The sequence below is a fragment of the Hypomesus nipponensis genome, chromosome 16 (assembly GCF_054491055.1).
Source record: "Hypomesus nipponensis isolate SF chromosome 16, ASM5449105v1, whole genome shotgun sequence".
NCBI classification, from domain to species: Eukaryota; Metazoa; Chordata; class Actinopteri; order Osmeriformes; family Osmeridae; genus Hypomesus; species Hypomesus nipponensis.
In genome coordinates, this window is record NC_140376.1 from 8,882,619 (window position 1) to 8,895,901 (window position 13,283).

General features: G+C 49.3%; 1 protein-coding gene across 2 annotated transcripts; it reads left to right on the plus strand.

Moving 5' to 3' along the window:
- The first annotated feature begins 9,172 nt into the window (after positions 1–9,172).
- Positions 9,173–13,213, plus strand: rfc4 (replication factor C (activator 1) 4). 2 transcript variants are annotated; one of them, XM_084675826.1, is made up of 11 exons: positions 9,173–9,372; positions 9,802–9,936; positions 10,120–10,198; positions 10,467–10,546; positions 10,921–11,040; positions 11,161–11,304; positions 11,608–11,728; positions 12,057–12,182; positions 12,496–12,576; positions 12,786–12,899; positions 13,002–13,213. In XM_084675826.1, the coding sequence occupies exons 2-11, from the start codon at positions 9,824–9,826 to the stop codon at positions 13,092–13,094; spliced, it is 1,071 nt and encodes a 356-aa protein (XP_084531952.1). In that variant the 5' UTR covers positions 9,173–9,372; positions 9,802–9,823; the 3' UTR covers positions 13,095–13,213. The 2 variants fall into 2 exon arrangements, with proteins under 2 accessions (XP_084531952.1, XP_084531953.1); XM_084675827.1 differs by having other exon boundaries at positions 9,817–9,936.
- The last annotated feature ends 70 nt before the right edge of the window (positions 13,214–13,283 follow it).

A 13,283-nucleotide genomic window follows, 5' to 3' on the forward strand; every position in this document is an offset into this window, starting at 1 on the left:
TAAAAGTAGCGCCGCGATCAGAGCGATGGGCCTGTCTTTAGCTTCTCTGATCCCCACAACGTGCACACTCTTTTAAGCATGCTACTGTATGCACGATTCCTTACGCTGGCCGTCGGAAAGCCACGACGTGTGTGTGTGTGTGTGTGTGTGTGTGTGTAAGATAGTGTTGTAGAGGCCCGTCTATTCCTTTCAAGAGCAGGGCGGGGGGGCCTCTGTTATGTCATCGGGGACATCTTCTCGGGGCTCTCGGTCGTCACGGCCCGTGACCTCTCCCTCTGGATGCTCCTCTCTCAAAACAGGAAGAGGAACTGGACCACTTCTCGACGGAACGACAGGCGACGCTCGGACAGGGAAGGAGGAGGGACCCCGCGCTTTATTCGAAGAAACGCGGCACGTTTCGCTCGTACGTGCAGCGATGAGCTCGGTCATGCGTGCTGTGTTGACTCGTTTGCGGACGGGCGTCCATTCACCTCACCTCACACACGCAGGCATGCACACGACGGCATGTGTGCTTCCTCACACACACACACACACACACACACACACACACACAGCAGGGTAGAGTGCATCAGGGTCAGATATCAGCAGAGTGTATTTTATTGCTTCCTGCCATTGTAATGGAGCATCAATGCCTGTGTCCCCGCACCATCAATATTGTCATGTTCCAAACATATTCAGCCTTGGAGGTACATACTCGTTGGAGATCTTTAAGAAACAACACATTTTCCGACCATCCATGTTTACATTTACATTTAGCAGACAAGCTTATCCAGAGTGACTTACAGTGAGTACAGGGACATTCTCCCCGAGGCAAGTAGGGTGAAGTGCCTTGCCCAAGGACACAACGTCATGTGCACCGGCCGGGAATCGAACTGGCAAACTTCATATTACTAACTCGATGCTCTACCCGCTCAGCCAACCGACTCCACCTCTGTTAACCATGTTAAGTCCGTTCATCGGACCCTCACGTACTGAAAAACGACCAAATTGCTTCGATTTGCAGCCTCATGCCACCTCCCTTAGAGAACAATTCTGTGGTCGTCTGTGTGCAACATTGGATACAAATGCTAGATCGACGCAACGCCGTTTTAATAATGCATGCTCAGGCCTCTCCCTCAAGTCTGGCGCTAATGTGAACATCTGTTCCTCTGGATGTTGTGTCGACGGCAGACTCGCAAACCACAGCCTCCACAAAGGGAGCTCCAACAACCACCCTCATTACGAGGGAACAAGACACTGACAAAAGACGCAGTCAAAAAATAAAGAATACTGCAGTTTTGCCTTGCAGGGACATTTTTCACTGGTCCCCTGCGAGACGTTTAGCAAATATGCTAACACAATCCTGTTGTTTGTGCTGTACTTATTGAAAAATGCACTTGAGAAAATGGAGTTTGATCGTGGAGTTTAGCTGAGAGACTGAAGCAGGAACGCTCATGGTTTTGTAGCTCTGTTAAGTTAGGTGTGAATGACTGTTATCACGCCTCCTTGTCAGAGAGAGGTTTTATTCCTGGCGCTAACGACGACGTGTGGACGACTGCACAACCATCCCCCATCTCTCTCTCTCTCAAGCGCGCACACCAACCTGTACCTATGTACACACAAACACACACGCCATCGACGTAGGGTCGCAGCGTTCGTGCTCTACGGAGCACAGACCCGAAAACAACTTCTCGACCATGTCCCGTATCGTGAGGATACTGAGCGACGATCAGAGAAGAAAGAAATAGAATGCGTTGTTTTGTTGAGAGACTCTCAAAACCGGACCGGCGTATGGACTGGCATGTCTCCGGTCCTCTACCCTCCAGGGTCTCCAAGCTTCACCCCAGGCAGGGAGACTTGACCCTGGGTAATGAGGACAGGAAGACCATTTCAGGCCTGGCTCGGTCTGGATGTTTGAGACCGGACATTATTGCACTGTACTAGCTAGATACAGTTCGACAATATTAGAGTCACAAATTTGGCCCAACACCTAAATAGACTTTTATTCCTCCTGGACCAATGTAGCTATTGTTCTATTGTGTTGTTATGAAGCAGTCAAGATCAATCCCTGTGCGTGTGTGTGTGTGTGTGCGCGCGCGTGTGCGCGCTCACGCTCCTGCTGTACGTCCATGTTTTTGTCCGTGTGTGACAGTGTGTGCGTTAGCGCGTGTGCTCTGTCCATGTCCGTGTGTTTCGGTTTTGTGTGAAATGAGGTGTGTGTGTGTGTGACCTGTCCGCGTGTGTGTCCAAAAGAGCCTGAGTGAAAAGACAAACGTTTTCCGAAGGATGCAGAGAGCCCCCTTTTCACGTAAGTGAGACTGGAACAGGAAACGAAGAGAATACATCCTACGTCATAGCGGCGCGGCCCGGGGGTGTCTGGGTAAAAACAACACTGCCCTCGAGAAGCCCTGGAATGCTACACCAGGGAGGCTAAGGGCAATGCATCATGGGATGCCAGGGACTGAAACAACATACCATGTGACTTGACGAGGACACAGTATGCTATAAACAATGGCTGACGTCTACGCTAATCAACCTAAAGCGGCTTGCATCCCTATAAAATACTGTTTCCTTTAAGGAAATACATTCAGCCCATGCAAATTTGCACTGTATTTTGAAGGAAATTGAGCATTATCATATTCCCCTGAGGGTATCCTCAGTGAGGCAGCAACAGCAACAGATAAAGAAAACAGTCTTTGGAGTCGTTCGGAGTAGCTACCACGACCTCAGACCATCCTCTGTCTCATATCTCTGTGAGTGAAAAGATAAGAGATTGATAGAGAGCGAAAGAGAGCGAAAAAATCACAGCAATGCAGAGGTGGTGGGAGAAAGAGAAAATGTGTGTGAGAGAGATGGTGAGTGAAATGGGGAGAGAAACAGACACAGATACAGACACAGAGAGAAAGACAGAGAGAGAGAGAGAGAGAGAGATAGAGAGAGAGAGACAGACAAAGATGGTGACACACAGAGAGAAAGAGAGAGAGAGAGAGAGAGAGAGAGAGAGAGAGAGAGAGAGAGAGAAAGAGAGAGAGAAAGAGAGAGAGAGAGAGAGAGAGAGAGAGAGAGAGAGAGAGAGAGAGAGAGAGAGAGAGAGAGAGAGAGAGAGAGATGCTCAGGGCTCTGTCTCTGGCCAAGGCTGTGAGTGGAGCAGTGACAGTCTGCCAGACAGGCTGGCAGGCTAGACTACACCATGTGTCATCTGGCTGAGATTTTATGTCGGCAGTTGGACAGTAGAAAAGTGGGCACATTGTATCGCACATAGTCAATAAAAAGACTTGGTCACGTCTCTCTATCTCGATTCTCTCTTTCGGGAAAACATATGCACACACGTGCTTGCAGACAGACACACACACGCATACTGTAGTGAAATACAGTGACAGCGGAGTGTTCCGGAGCCAGCAGTCTATGTCGTCTATGTTGTCTAACAGCTCCACATCTGGGGAAGGAATGTTTAGCACCAAACGCCTCTGAAAGCCACACAATATCCTCATGACTTTGACGTTTTAATGTCTTTACCAGCTCCCTGTCTGTCTTACGTGTCCCCTTTCCATCCTATCAGCTGAGAACTGTGGCTATACTTACTTCCTGTTGGACACTGTGAGGCAGTTGGGTTTCTCTGGTCTCCAGAGTGATTATACACACGCATACACACACATACACACATAAACAACAACACACACACAGACAAAAACACACCCATGCACATGCATGCCCTGAATGGCCAGGCCACCCTAATCCTCTTAGCATGATTAGCCACAAATGACTAGCTGCAGTCCACCACGCACTGCTGTTCATCCTCGCTCTGCTAATTAGTGCTTACACTGAAAAGGAAACCGGTTTCCCTCACTTTCCACCCCTTTTCAACCCCTGTGTATGTTGAATGCGTATTTTTCCTTATCCTTTTCCTTATCCCTTTCAGGGGAAAAAAACCCCACCAGCTCTTTGAGGACAAACAACAAGCCAGAAAAAGACGGAAGGGATCGTCGACGAAGAGGAGTTGTTGCAGACAGGGATTGAACCTTGAACCCCAGACCTCTAAGAGCAGGTTAATCACCTACAGCACTTCCACAAAGCCTGACACCTGTGCACGCGAGATCGAGTCCAACACACAGAACGGATCACATCTGCCGACAGATTCAAATAACGCCCGTGTGGGGTTGCCAGACGCTATTTAGGGGAGTCAGATGGCTGAGCGGTTAGGGAGTCGGGCTGTTAATCAGAAGGTTGTTTGTTCAATTCCCGGTCGTGCCAAATGACGTTGTGTCCTTGGGCAAGGCACTTCACCCTACTGGCCTCGGGGAGAATGTCCCTGTACTCACTGTAAGTCGCTCTGGATAAGAGCGTCTGCTAAATGAATAAATGTAAATGTAAAATTTAGGCCAAGGATTGATCCTGTCTCACAAGTGTCGTTTCGAACCCCTTCCACCACACGGGGTCTCTTTGTCTCCCTGGACAGATGAAGGGGGTGAGAGGGGGGGTGATGGGTGGGATTTCCTCTGTACACAGGAGCCATTGTGCTACTACACCATGCCTTGGTTACCACAGGCAACAAACGATGTCAACAAACCCCGGTGACCTTCCTTATGATTGACCCCCGGACAAAGAATTCCCTCAAGGTCAGTTTCCCCTTCCACTCGTCTCTCACCCTTTGAACCCCACTTTACTATGAGGGGTCTGTGTGCGTCGAGCATATTGAAACCATTGTCTAAACACGTCATATTCATAGGAGCCGTACAGCCCCTCGACTGTAAACGAAAAGAAATCTTCCCGCGGTGATGTCACCGACCGCCAATAGGAGCCCCGATAAGCCGCCGCGGGGTTCAGAGTGACTCACGGAGATGCTGACGGCGCTTCCCGGCAACACCTCGGAGGTATCAGGGGAGTGGGCGGGGGGAGGGGGGTGGGCAGGGGATGGGGGAGGGGGGCCTCTGGGATAAGCCGCTTAGGAAAGAGGAACTTCAAGGTTTAAGGGTTTCTCGACATGATTATTGTCTAAAAAAGAGAGGGCGGGGGGCAAGAGGGAAAAAGATAGGGGCGAGGGAGAGAGGGAGAGAGAAAGGGAGAAAGAAAGAGAATGAGAAAGGGAGAGAGAAAGGAAGAGAGAAAGAGAGAGAGAAAGGGAGAGAGAAAGGGAGAGAGGGAGGCAGAGGTGCATAGAGCAGGCTTGGCTCCAGAACGAATTGGATGGGGGAAATTTGGTTCCCACAAGGGGGCATATTGCATATAGCTCTCAAACAGGAACTCATTGTTAAAATAAGGGGGAGGGGGGGGGGGGCACAGGATTTAAATGACTTCTCGCAGTAGATGCCCCCCCCCCCTCAGAGCTGACCCTGAAAGAGAGAGGGGTGTGTCTTTTAGGAAACCAAAATAACACAATAACGATAAGGGAAGACAATCCAGTGAGGCGTGCCAGCCATTCTATGTATAGCGTTCAGCTCACTAACAACAACCTTCAACGGTCTAGGGCACAGTGGTCAAATCCAGTTCTCATGATGACCAATAAAATCTGACCATGAAAGCCACCTAGTCCAGCTTCTAGTCAGCGTGACAATGATCATGATCCAATCATATGAGTGGGTTAATGGGCTGACACTGCTCTGACACTGGAGTACCACTGTCTGTGTGTGTGTGTGTATGTGTGTGTCAGGCTTGACTGCGAGTGGACAAGTGAGCACCCTGCTGGCGCAAAAGCGTTATAATGACTTGGCCAAGGTGAGCCGTGAACGAGTGGGGGCGAGGGAGAGGGAGGGGGAGAAGGAAGAGAGAGAGAGTGTGAAAATGGAGTCGGAGAAGAGAGAGCGTGTGAGAGCGAGACCGAGAGACCAACGGAAATAACCACGTGCGAAAGAGAGAGTGTGAACGCAGGAGAGAGTGAGAGAAGGGGGATGTAGAGTGAGAGGGTGTTGTTTAAGGGTGCCGCCTATTAATCAATATTGGCCCAATGCGGGGGAGGACGGCTAATCACGGTTTCTATGGAAACTGCCTGCACGGGGCCCCTCCCCCACTGCTGCTGAAATGCTGGAGACAGCAATGGAGGACGTTGCCGTGACAATCTCCAGCGTGGCACAATAACCTACTTCCTCCTGGGCTCTACTACACAGGAAGACCCGGATGTAGAATATGGAGAGAGAGAGAGAGAGACAGAGAGAGAGAGAGAGAGAGAGAGAGAGAGAGAGAGAGAGAGAGAGAGAGAGAGAGAGAGGTAAAATAAGGGATGCACTATCACTTTTAAGTCCTTCAGGGCTGAATACAGCATAGCCTTCCATAACATGCTGAATGGTCATGAAACATTAATAATCCAAATTGGAGCAGAAAATTGTCTGGAGTGGTTATCGCTCATGCCTGAAGGGCAGGTCTATAGTGATATGGGACTGAACGACTACTATAATAACAAATTGCCTCTGTGGGTCAAATGTATGCAAGGTACTAGTCAGGATATAGTATGAACTATCCTTAATCCAAACTATTTATCTAGAATAGTACATTTCACGTTACTCTCATTTAAGGATCTGGGTTGATTTAGTCTCAAGATTTTTTTAAATAGAATAATAAATAAACACACATTTGGAAATTTGTTGCTGATCAAGAAGATATATATCTGTCACAAATTGCCACAAAAAGAAACATTACTTCATCTAATGACTTATCTGACCTTGGTCAACGTGGACTTTTCCCTTACATTGCAGAATACAGTCTATCAGTGTCAATGGGAAACTACATTGAGAATGAACCAGGTGAAAACGGGACATTTCCCCAACAGCAAGCATACATGACCACACAATACCATGTCATTCCTCAGTACTCCCTGCCTGAACATCTCTCCTACTACAGTACTGGCGACTGGAGCCTGACACGAGGAGTGGGTGTGTACCCCCAAAGCAGGTGCTGGTATCCCATCCCTCCCTTTCCCTCTCTTTCACCCTCCATGCGGGTGTGGCTGACTGAAGGGATGGTGATGGACAGGATGAGGATGAGGAGCGCTGGGGAAGGACCCCACTCACCGACGTGTGCCACGACGCAGCCCGCGCGCTGCTGGAGCTCCTGCACAGACATCTCGTCGTCCCGTAGCCAGCCGAGCATCTCAGAGGGTCGGCGGCATCCGCAAAGGCAGCGCTCCTCCTCTCTCTCTCTCTCCCTCTCTCTCTCTCTCTCTCTCTCTCTCTCTCTCTCTCTCTATCTCTCTCTCTCTCTCTCTCTCTCTCTCTCTCTCTCTCTCTCTCTCTCTCTCTCCCTCTCCCTCTCCCTCTCTCTCTCTCCCTCTCTCTCCCTCTCTCTCTCTCTCCCTCTCTCTCTCTCTCTCTCCCTCTCTCTCTCTCTCTCTCTCTCTCTCTCACGCTCTCTCTCCACGCCTCCCCCTCCTCTCTCACCCTGTGTCTCTCTCTCTCGCGCGCGCGCTCTCCTCCTCTAGCCTCCTCCACCCGCTTTCTCCACTCCGCGTCTTCTCCTCTCCCTCTCCCCCTCTCTTCCCCCTCTCCTCCTCCTCCTCCCACTCCCTGGTGCTCTACCCGGCTTTTTCCCACCCACCTCTTCCCTCCACTTCTCCGGTCTGCCCGTCTCCTCTCCTCTCGTCTGTCCTCTTTCGTTGGGGCTCTCCAGGTGATCTTCTTACTCCCTTTCTTCTCTGTTGATCTCCTCCGTGACTCAGTGGAAGCTCCTTCCGTACACAAAGCAAGATGCCACTCCCTGTCAGTGGGAAGTAACGTCTCAGTGGTGCTCCCAGGGAAGGCGAAGCCCAAGTTAACCTCTCAAGATTATCCGCATCCCCCCAAAATACCTCTTCACGTCTAAAACAAGTCCTAACCAAGCAGTCTAGTGTGTGATGGTTACTGTTGTTTTGTAAACAGATTCATCACACAGTATGTGAGCCTATCAGAGGGTTGCGTTGTTCTGGAGGCTGAAGCTTGTCTTGCTGTGATAAAGGCTGAGTCAGGGAGTGGGCAGCCAATCAAAGAGCTACTACCTGCCATGGAGGAGAGTGAGGGATCCCTCACGGAAAACCTGGAGCCTGGAGTCCAAGGCTGATTGGAGTTATTTCCTGGAACTGTAGTTTGTGGTGTCAGGTGATTTCTGGTCAAAAGGATGAAGGCATAATCCAAATTATTTATGAATGGACCTGTGAAAATTGTAAAAAAGTGTATGATTTATATTACATCTAGAGATGTAGGCATGCTGAAAAAGGCAGGTTTACTACAGGAAACATTACTTACTTCTTTACTACTTTTTGGTCTTCAGAATATAGTTCATTCATAAAATGTAATTTAATTTTATTGATATATTAATCTATTTTTCAAATAAAACAACTATGAAGAAACTGACGTATCAACTGGATTTCCACGGTTTTATTTAACTTATGATGAAACATTTTTTTTTTTACTATTGCCCCATCACCATGTGTTTTTGTCAGAAAGATTTGATACAGTGATGGAGGGCAACAATCTCGATGTGTAACTCTGCTCCACGTTTTGATGAGAGCAAAAATGCTAGGCGAGCGCTTTATCATCTTTCCGCACGGCATTGCCCTTGGGACTGGAGAGATTGCCTAGGAGACGGCCATTAGCAGCCAGTTATCCCCAGACAGCTGCGCCCATCCCCGTGTACTCGAGGCAGGGCAACCATGCGTCATCAATGGCATGGCATGACAGCTGGTGCTGAAGATAATCTGGAATACATTGTGTTTAAAATTTAAAATAACCTGAGATGAAATCTATAACTGTTTCTTAGCTGAAAATATAATCTTTATATTTTATTTTATTTGCATGTCATATGGGTTACTGAATGTGCAATGTTGTCAACATTACGTTACTATTATTATTTTAATCAAAACCCTAAATTCCCTGGAAATAAAAGTAGCAAGGGATTTTGGCCTGTGCATTTTCATTTAATCGATTCAAGGAAACTGCATCACGTCACTCGTCTCCTCAAACTAACCACAGACACGGACATATTAAATTGAAACCTTATATGGACAAAATATGGCTTATGTTACAACAGGATATGCAAGCTAGTAAAACAAGAGAGGTGTTTGCTTATACATTATTGGAGCGTGAAGGTGAAGGATGTTGGCAGTCGCACCGTAATTGGCCACACACTCCTGCACAGTAAACAGCGCTGTGCGCAATGAAGTTGGATGCGATCCGCCACAATCAACTTGACTGAAGAAGAAGAAGGACTCTCATTGGAGGAAATAGGAAGTTGTAACCGGAAGAAAGCATCTCCGCCATGGCGGGAAATTGCTTGACACACGGTTTGCTGCTGTCGAAGCTCCATAATATGTCAACACAAATTAATACCGTCAGTGTGGCAGGTTGTTAGCCGAGCTGCGATCAAGTAACGGAAACAACGGTCTCACCAAATATCTCGGGACGAACACGATTTTGATTTGAGCGACTGAAAGTAAGTTTGTGTGTTCTAGTTAGTACTACGCTAGTAATTCCATACAGATAGCTGTAGGTAGCCTGCTGAGCACGTAGCTAGCTAGCTGCCTATAGACCAACTCTGCACTCGCTAGACGCAACTTGTATTTACTCGCTACTAACTTGCGTAAAGAAAGCCTACTGTTCACCACCGGAATTATTAACCGCCAGCATTATCTTGCTACAAACGAATGTTTCACAGTCACAGGACGACACAGACTAACTATCACCACTATGCTACAGTATGGACGTCAGGCACAACTGCTGTTGTTTCGCAGGAGTGTTCAGTAACTTCCAGTTTGCCATACTGAAATGGAATTTAGAGCCTATTGCTCTGTTATGTCAACACAGAATCAGTGGCGCGCGTTACTTATGATGAGAAGGTAAACGTGTGTGATGTTATCGGTAGTTTTCCCCCTCCAAGAGTGGCAATGCAGGCGTTTTTGAAAGGACCGTCTGGCCAGGTCCCCAGACCCCAGAAGGACAAGGGGGCTGGGAGCAGCGGAGAGAAGAAAGCAAAGGCTGTACCATGGGTGGAGAAATAGTGAGTATGAATTGAAACAGCTGACAGCTGATTGGTATGGTCTTGGTATTGGTCTAACAGCTGATTGGTATGATATAGGGTTGGTTAACTTAAGTACTCCCAGCATGTGTTAGTTCTAAACCAGACAGACAATTGGGGACTGTACCCACTGAGGTCTAAATTGAAAGTATTGCGGTTCCACAGCAGACCCAAGTGTGTGGATGACGTGGCCTTCCAAGAGGAGGTAGTGGCAGTGCTAAAGAAGTCTCTAGAAGGAGCTGATGTAAGTATCCACGTCCATATAGGTGCTCCTATACCTCATCATTGGATAGATAGAGGTGGTGCTACTGCAACACTCGTCTCATCCTTTGTCATTTACATCCCTCAATCCCTCCTTTTTTTGCTAACATGCCAGGTGTAAACGATCTTTCGTTCGAATATTTGGCCAATATTTACATGTCGGAAATGGACTTGGTCCAGTTTGCTTGGAACGAAATTGTTTCCTCCCTATGCGTTCACATCCCTGATCTGATCATGTGTCGTCCTTTTAGCTGCCCAACCTGTTGTTCTATGGGCCCCCTGGCACAGGAAAGACCTCCACCATCTTGGCTGCAGCCAGAGAGCTCTATGGGTGAGGCTCTCTCTCTCTCTACCTCTCTCTCTCCTACTCTCTCTCTCTCCTACTCTCTCTCTCTCTCTCTCTCCTACTCTTTCTCTCTCTCCTACTCTCTCTCTCTCTCCTACTCTCTCTCTCTCTCTCTCCTACTCTCTCTCTCTCCTACTCTCTCTCTTTCTCTCTCTCCTACTCTCTCTCTCTCCTACTCTCTCTCTCCTACTCTCTCTCTCTCCTACTCTCTCTCTCTCCTACTATCTCTCTCTCCTACTCTCTCCTACTCTCTCTCTCTCCTACTCTCTCTCTCTCCTTCTTTCTCTCACACTCACTCATGCAGACACATGCACACTGCTCGACAATGACAATGTCCTCTCCTTCCCCACGCGCGCCAGACCGGAGCTGTACAAACAGAGAGTTCTGGAGCTGAACGCCTCTGACGAGCGTGGGATCCAGGTGGTGAGGGAGAAGGTGAAGAGGTTCGCCCAGCTCACCGTGGCAGGAAAACGCACCGAGTAAGACCCTCTCCCTGTGCTTCGAAAACACGCGCGCGCGCACACACACACACGGATGGGTGCCTCGCTGATCACGGTCAGATGCCTGTCGGTGTTGAACATCGTCGTTGTCGCCCCCAGCGGCAAGCTGTGCCCGCCGTTCAAGATCATCATCCTGGACGAAGCCGACTCGATGACGGGCCCCGCCCAGGCCGCCCTCCGACGCACCATGGAGAAGGAGTCCCGCACGACGCGCTTCTGTCTCATCTGCAACTACGTCAGCAGGTAGAGAGAAGGGGAGGGGGGGGGGGGGGGGGAAGAGACCGGGTATCGCCTCGGTGCAGCAGGGAGGGAGAAGGGTGGGAGGGAGACAGGAAGGGGAGGAGCGACGGGGTGCCAACGACGTCAGCCGGTCGAGAAGAGGCGTCGCGTCAGAGGAACGAAGGCAGAGCCGTAGGACAGCCCTCCCGTATTCGCCCTCGAATACCCTGCCCCTTTTTTTTTCCTTTCTGGAATCGGTGCTAGTCGAGATATACCCCCCTCACACCACCCTCTAGAGACTGAAGCAGTGTTTTTTTTTGCCGTCAGGATTATCGAACCCCTGACATCCAGATGTTCCAAGTTCCGCTTCAAGCCCCTGGACAACCAGATCCAGGAGGATCGTCTGCTGGACATCTGCAAGAAGGAGGACCTGAAATACTCGCCCGAGGTACGCTCCCCTCAGCCAGTCACGTGCCATCGGCCCTGGAGATGTGCAGGTCACACACAAGGTTTAGGGGCTCGTCCTAACATGACGGATAGACAGCTAGACATCCGGATCCGTGGATGTCCTCGGTGAAGTCGAGACACGCAGAAGACGTCACTCATCTTTTGATCGCCGCATTCTAGATTTGACCCCTTTGTGATCACTGTTAAGTGCGTAAGTCTTGTACCAGTTACAGTTCAAGCTGAACAAGCTGTGCTAACCTCTAATCGCGTATGACGGAGAGAACCGTGGGTGACCGAACCGTAACCCATCAGGCCCTGTGTCCCTCCAGGCTATTGCGGCGTTGGTGAAGGTGTCGGAGGGCGACCTGAGGAAAGCCATCACCTTCCTCCAGAGCGCCGCCAGACTCAACGTGGACAAGGAGATCTCTGAGAAGGCCATCGTGGAGATCGCCGGGGTGAGGCCACGTTCTCGTTAACGGCTGTTGTAGTTGCCGGAGCGGCGCGTCCTCACTGCGACACTAGTACTGTCGGCCAAAGTCGACTCATTTTAGAGATCTGAAAGGGAGTGTAGTATTTCGCCAGTAAACACTACCCAGTCCACCAAAACCTCAGAAAGAGGACTTCATGTATATACCGGAACATTCCCTGCCTTAGAATCACAGCGGACATGTCCACAAACTCTTGTGTTGAGGTATCTTCAATGGTAACTGTATTGAAGCATGGTATGGTTTGTGGATTCTAATGCAGGTTGTTGTTGTTCTCTGTAAGGTTGTTCCTGAGAAGATCATCCAGGGGCTGCTGCAGATCTGCTACAAAGGCACGTTTGAGAAGCTGGAGCTGGCTGTTCGGGTAGGTCGACGTCCCCTCTCCGAAATGTTCTAATCTGACCTCATCGATCCATCCCTGCCGTCACTGTCACAGTTTGCAGTCCGCAACTCAAAAGCAGCAGAGGTTCAGTAAGCCGTCGTCCGGCAACTCCCTCAACTGGATGTGAGGTGTGAAGGTGCGGCCGTGGCCCCCGCAAGGATTATCACCTGTTAACCCCCTCCCTCTTTCAGGACATAATAGACGAGGGCTACGCTGCCACAGTCGTCCTCGGCCAGCTGCATGAGACCGTCATCGAGGACGACCTGAACGACAAACAGAAGTCCGCCATCGCAGAGAAGATGGCGGTAAGCGGTTTATAGTCCATTAGTGGAGACACCACAGGATTATTCAGCCTTTTTTTTTTCCCTCAATCAAGCTGTTCATGTTCTTTTTAATGCATCTTTCAGGAGGTTGACAAGTGTCTCGTTGATGGGGCGGATGAATACCTACAAATACTGAGTCTGTGTTCGGTCATCCTGCAGCAGTCTTCTCAGAACTGACCAAACGACCTCCCCTTCTTCCACTCACTAGCCATTCCTCTGTGTTATGTACTCGGTTACAAACTCTTTCCTGTACATTTTTTGTAAGTTTAAATTGTAATAAATTTACAGTAGTTTTCTATCATGTCTTACTGGAATTTTTTGGGGGGGGTAAAATATGCCCATCGTCCCACTGAATCAATAAAAAAC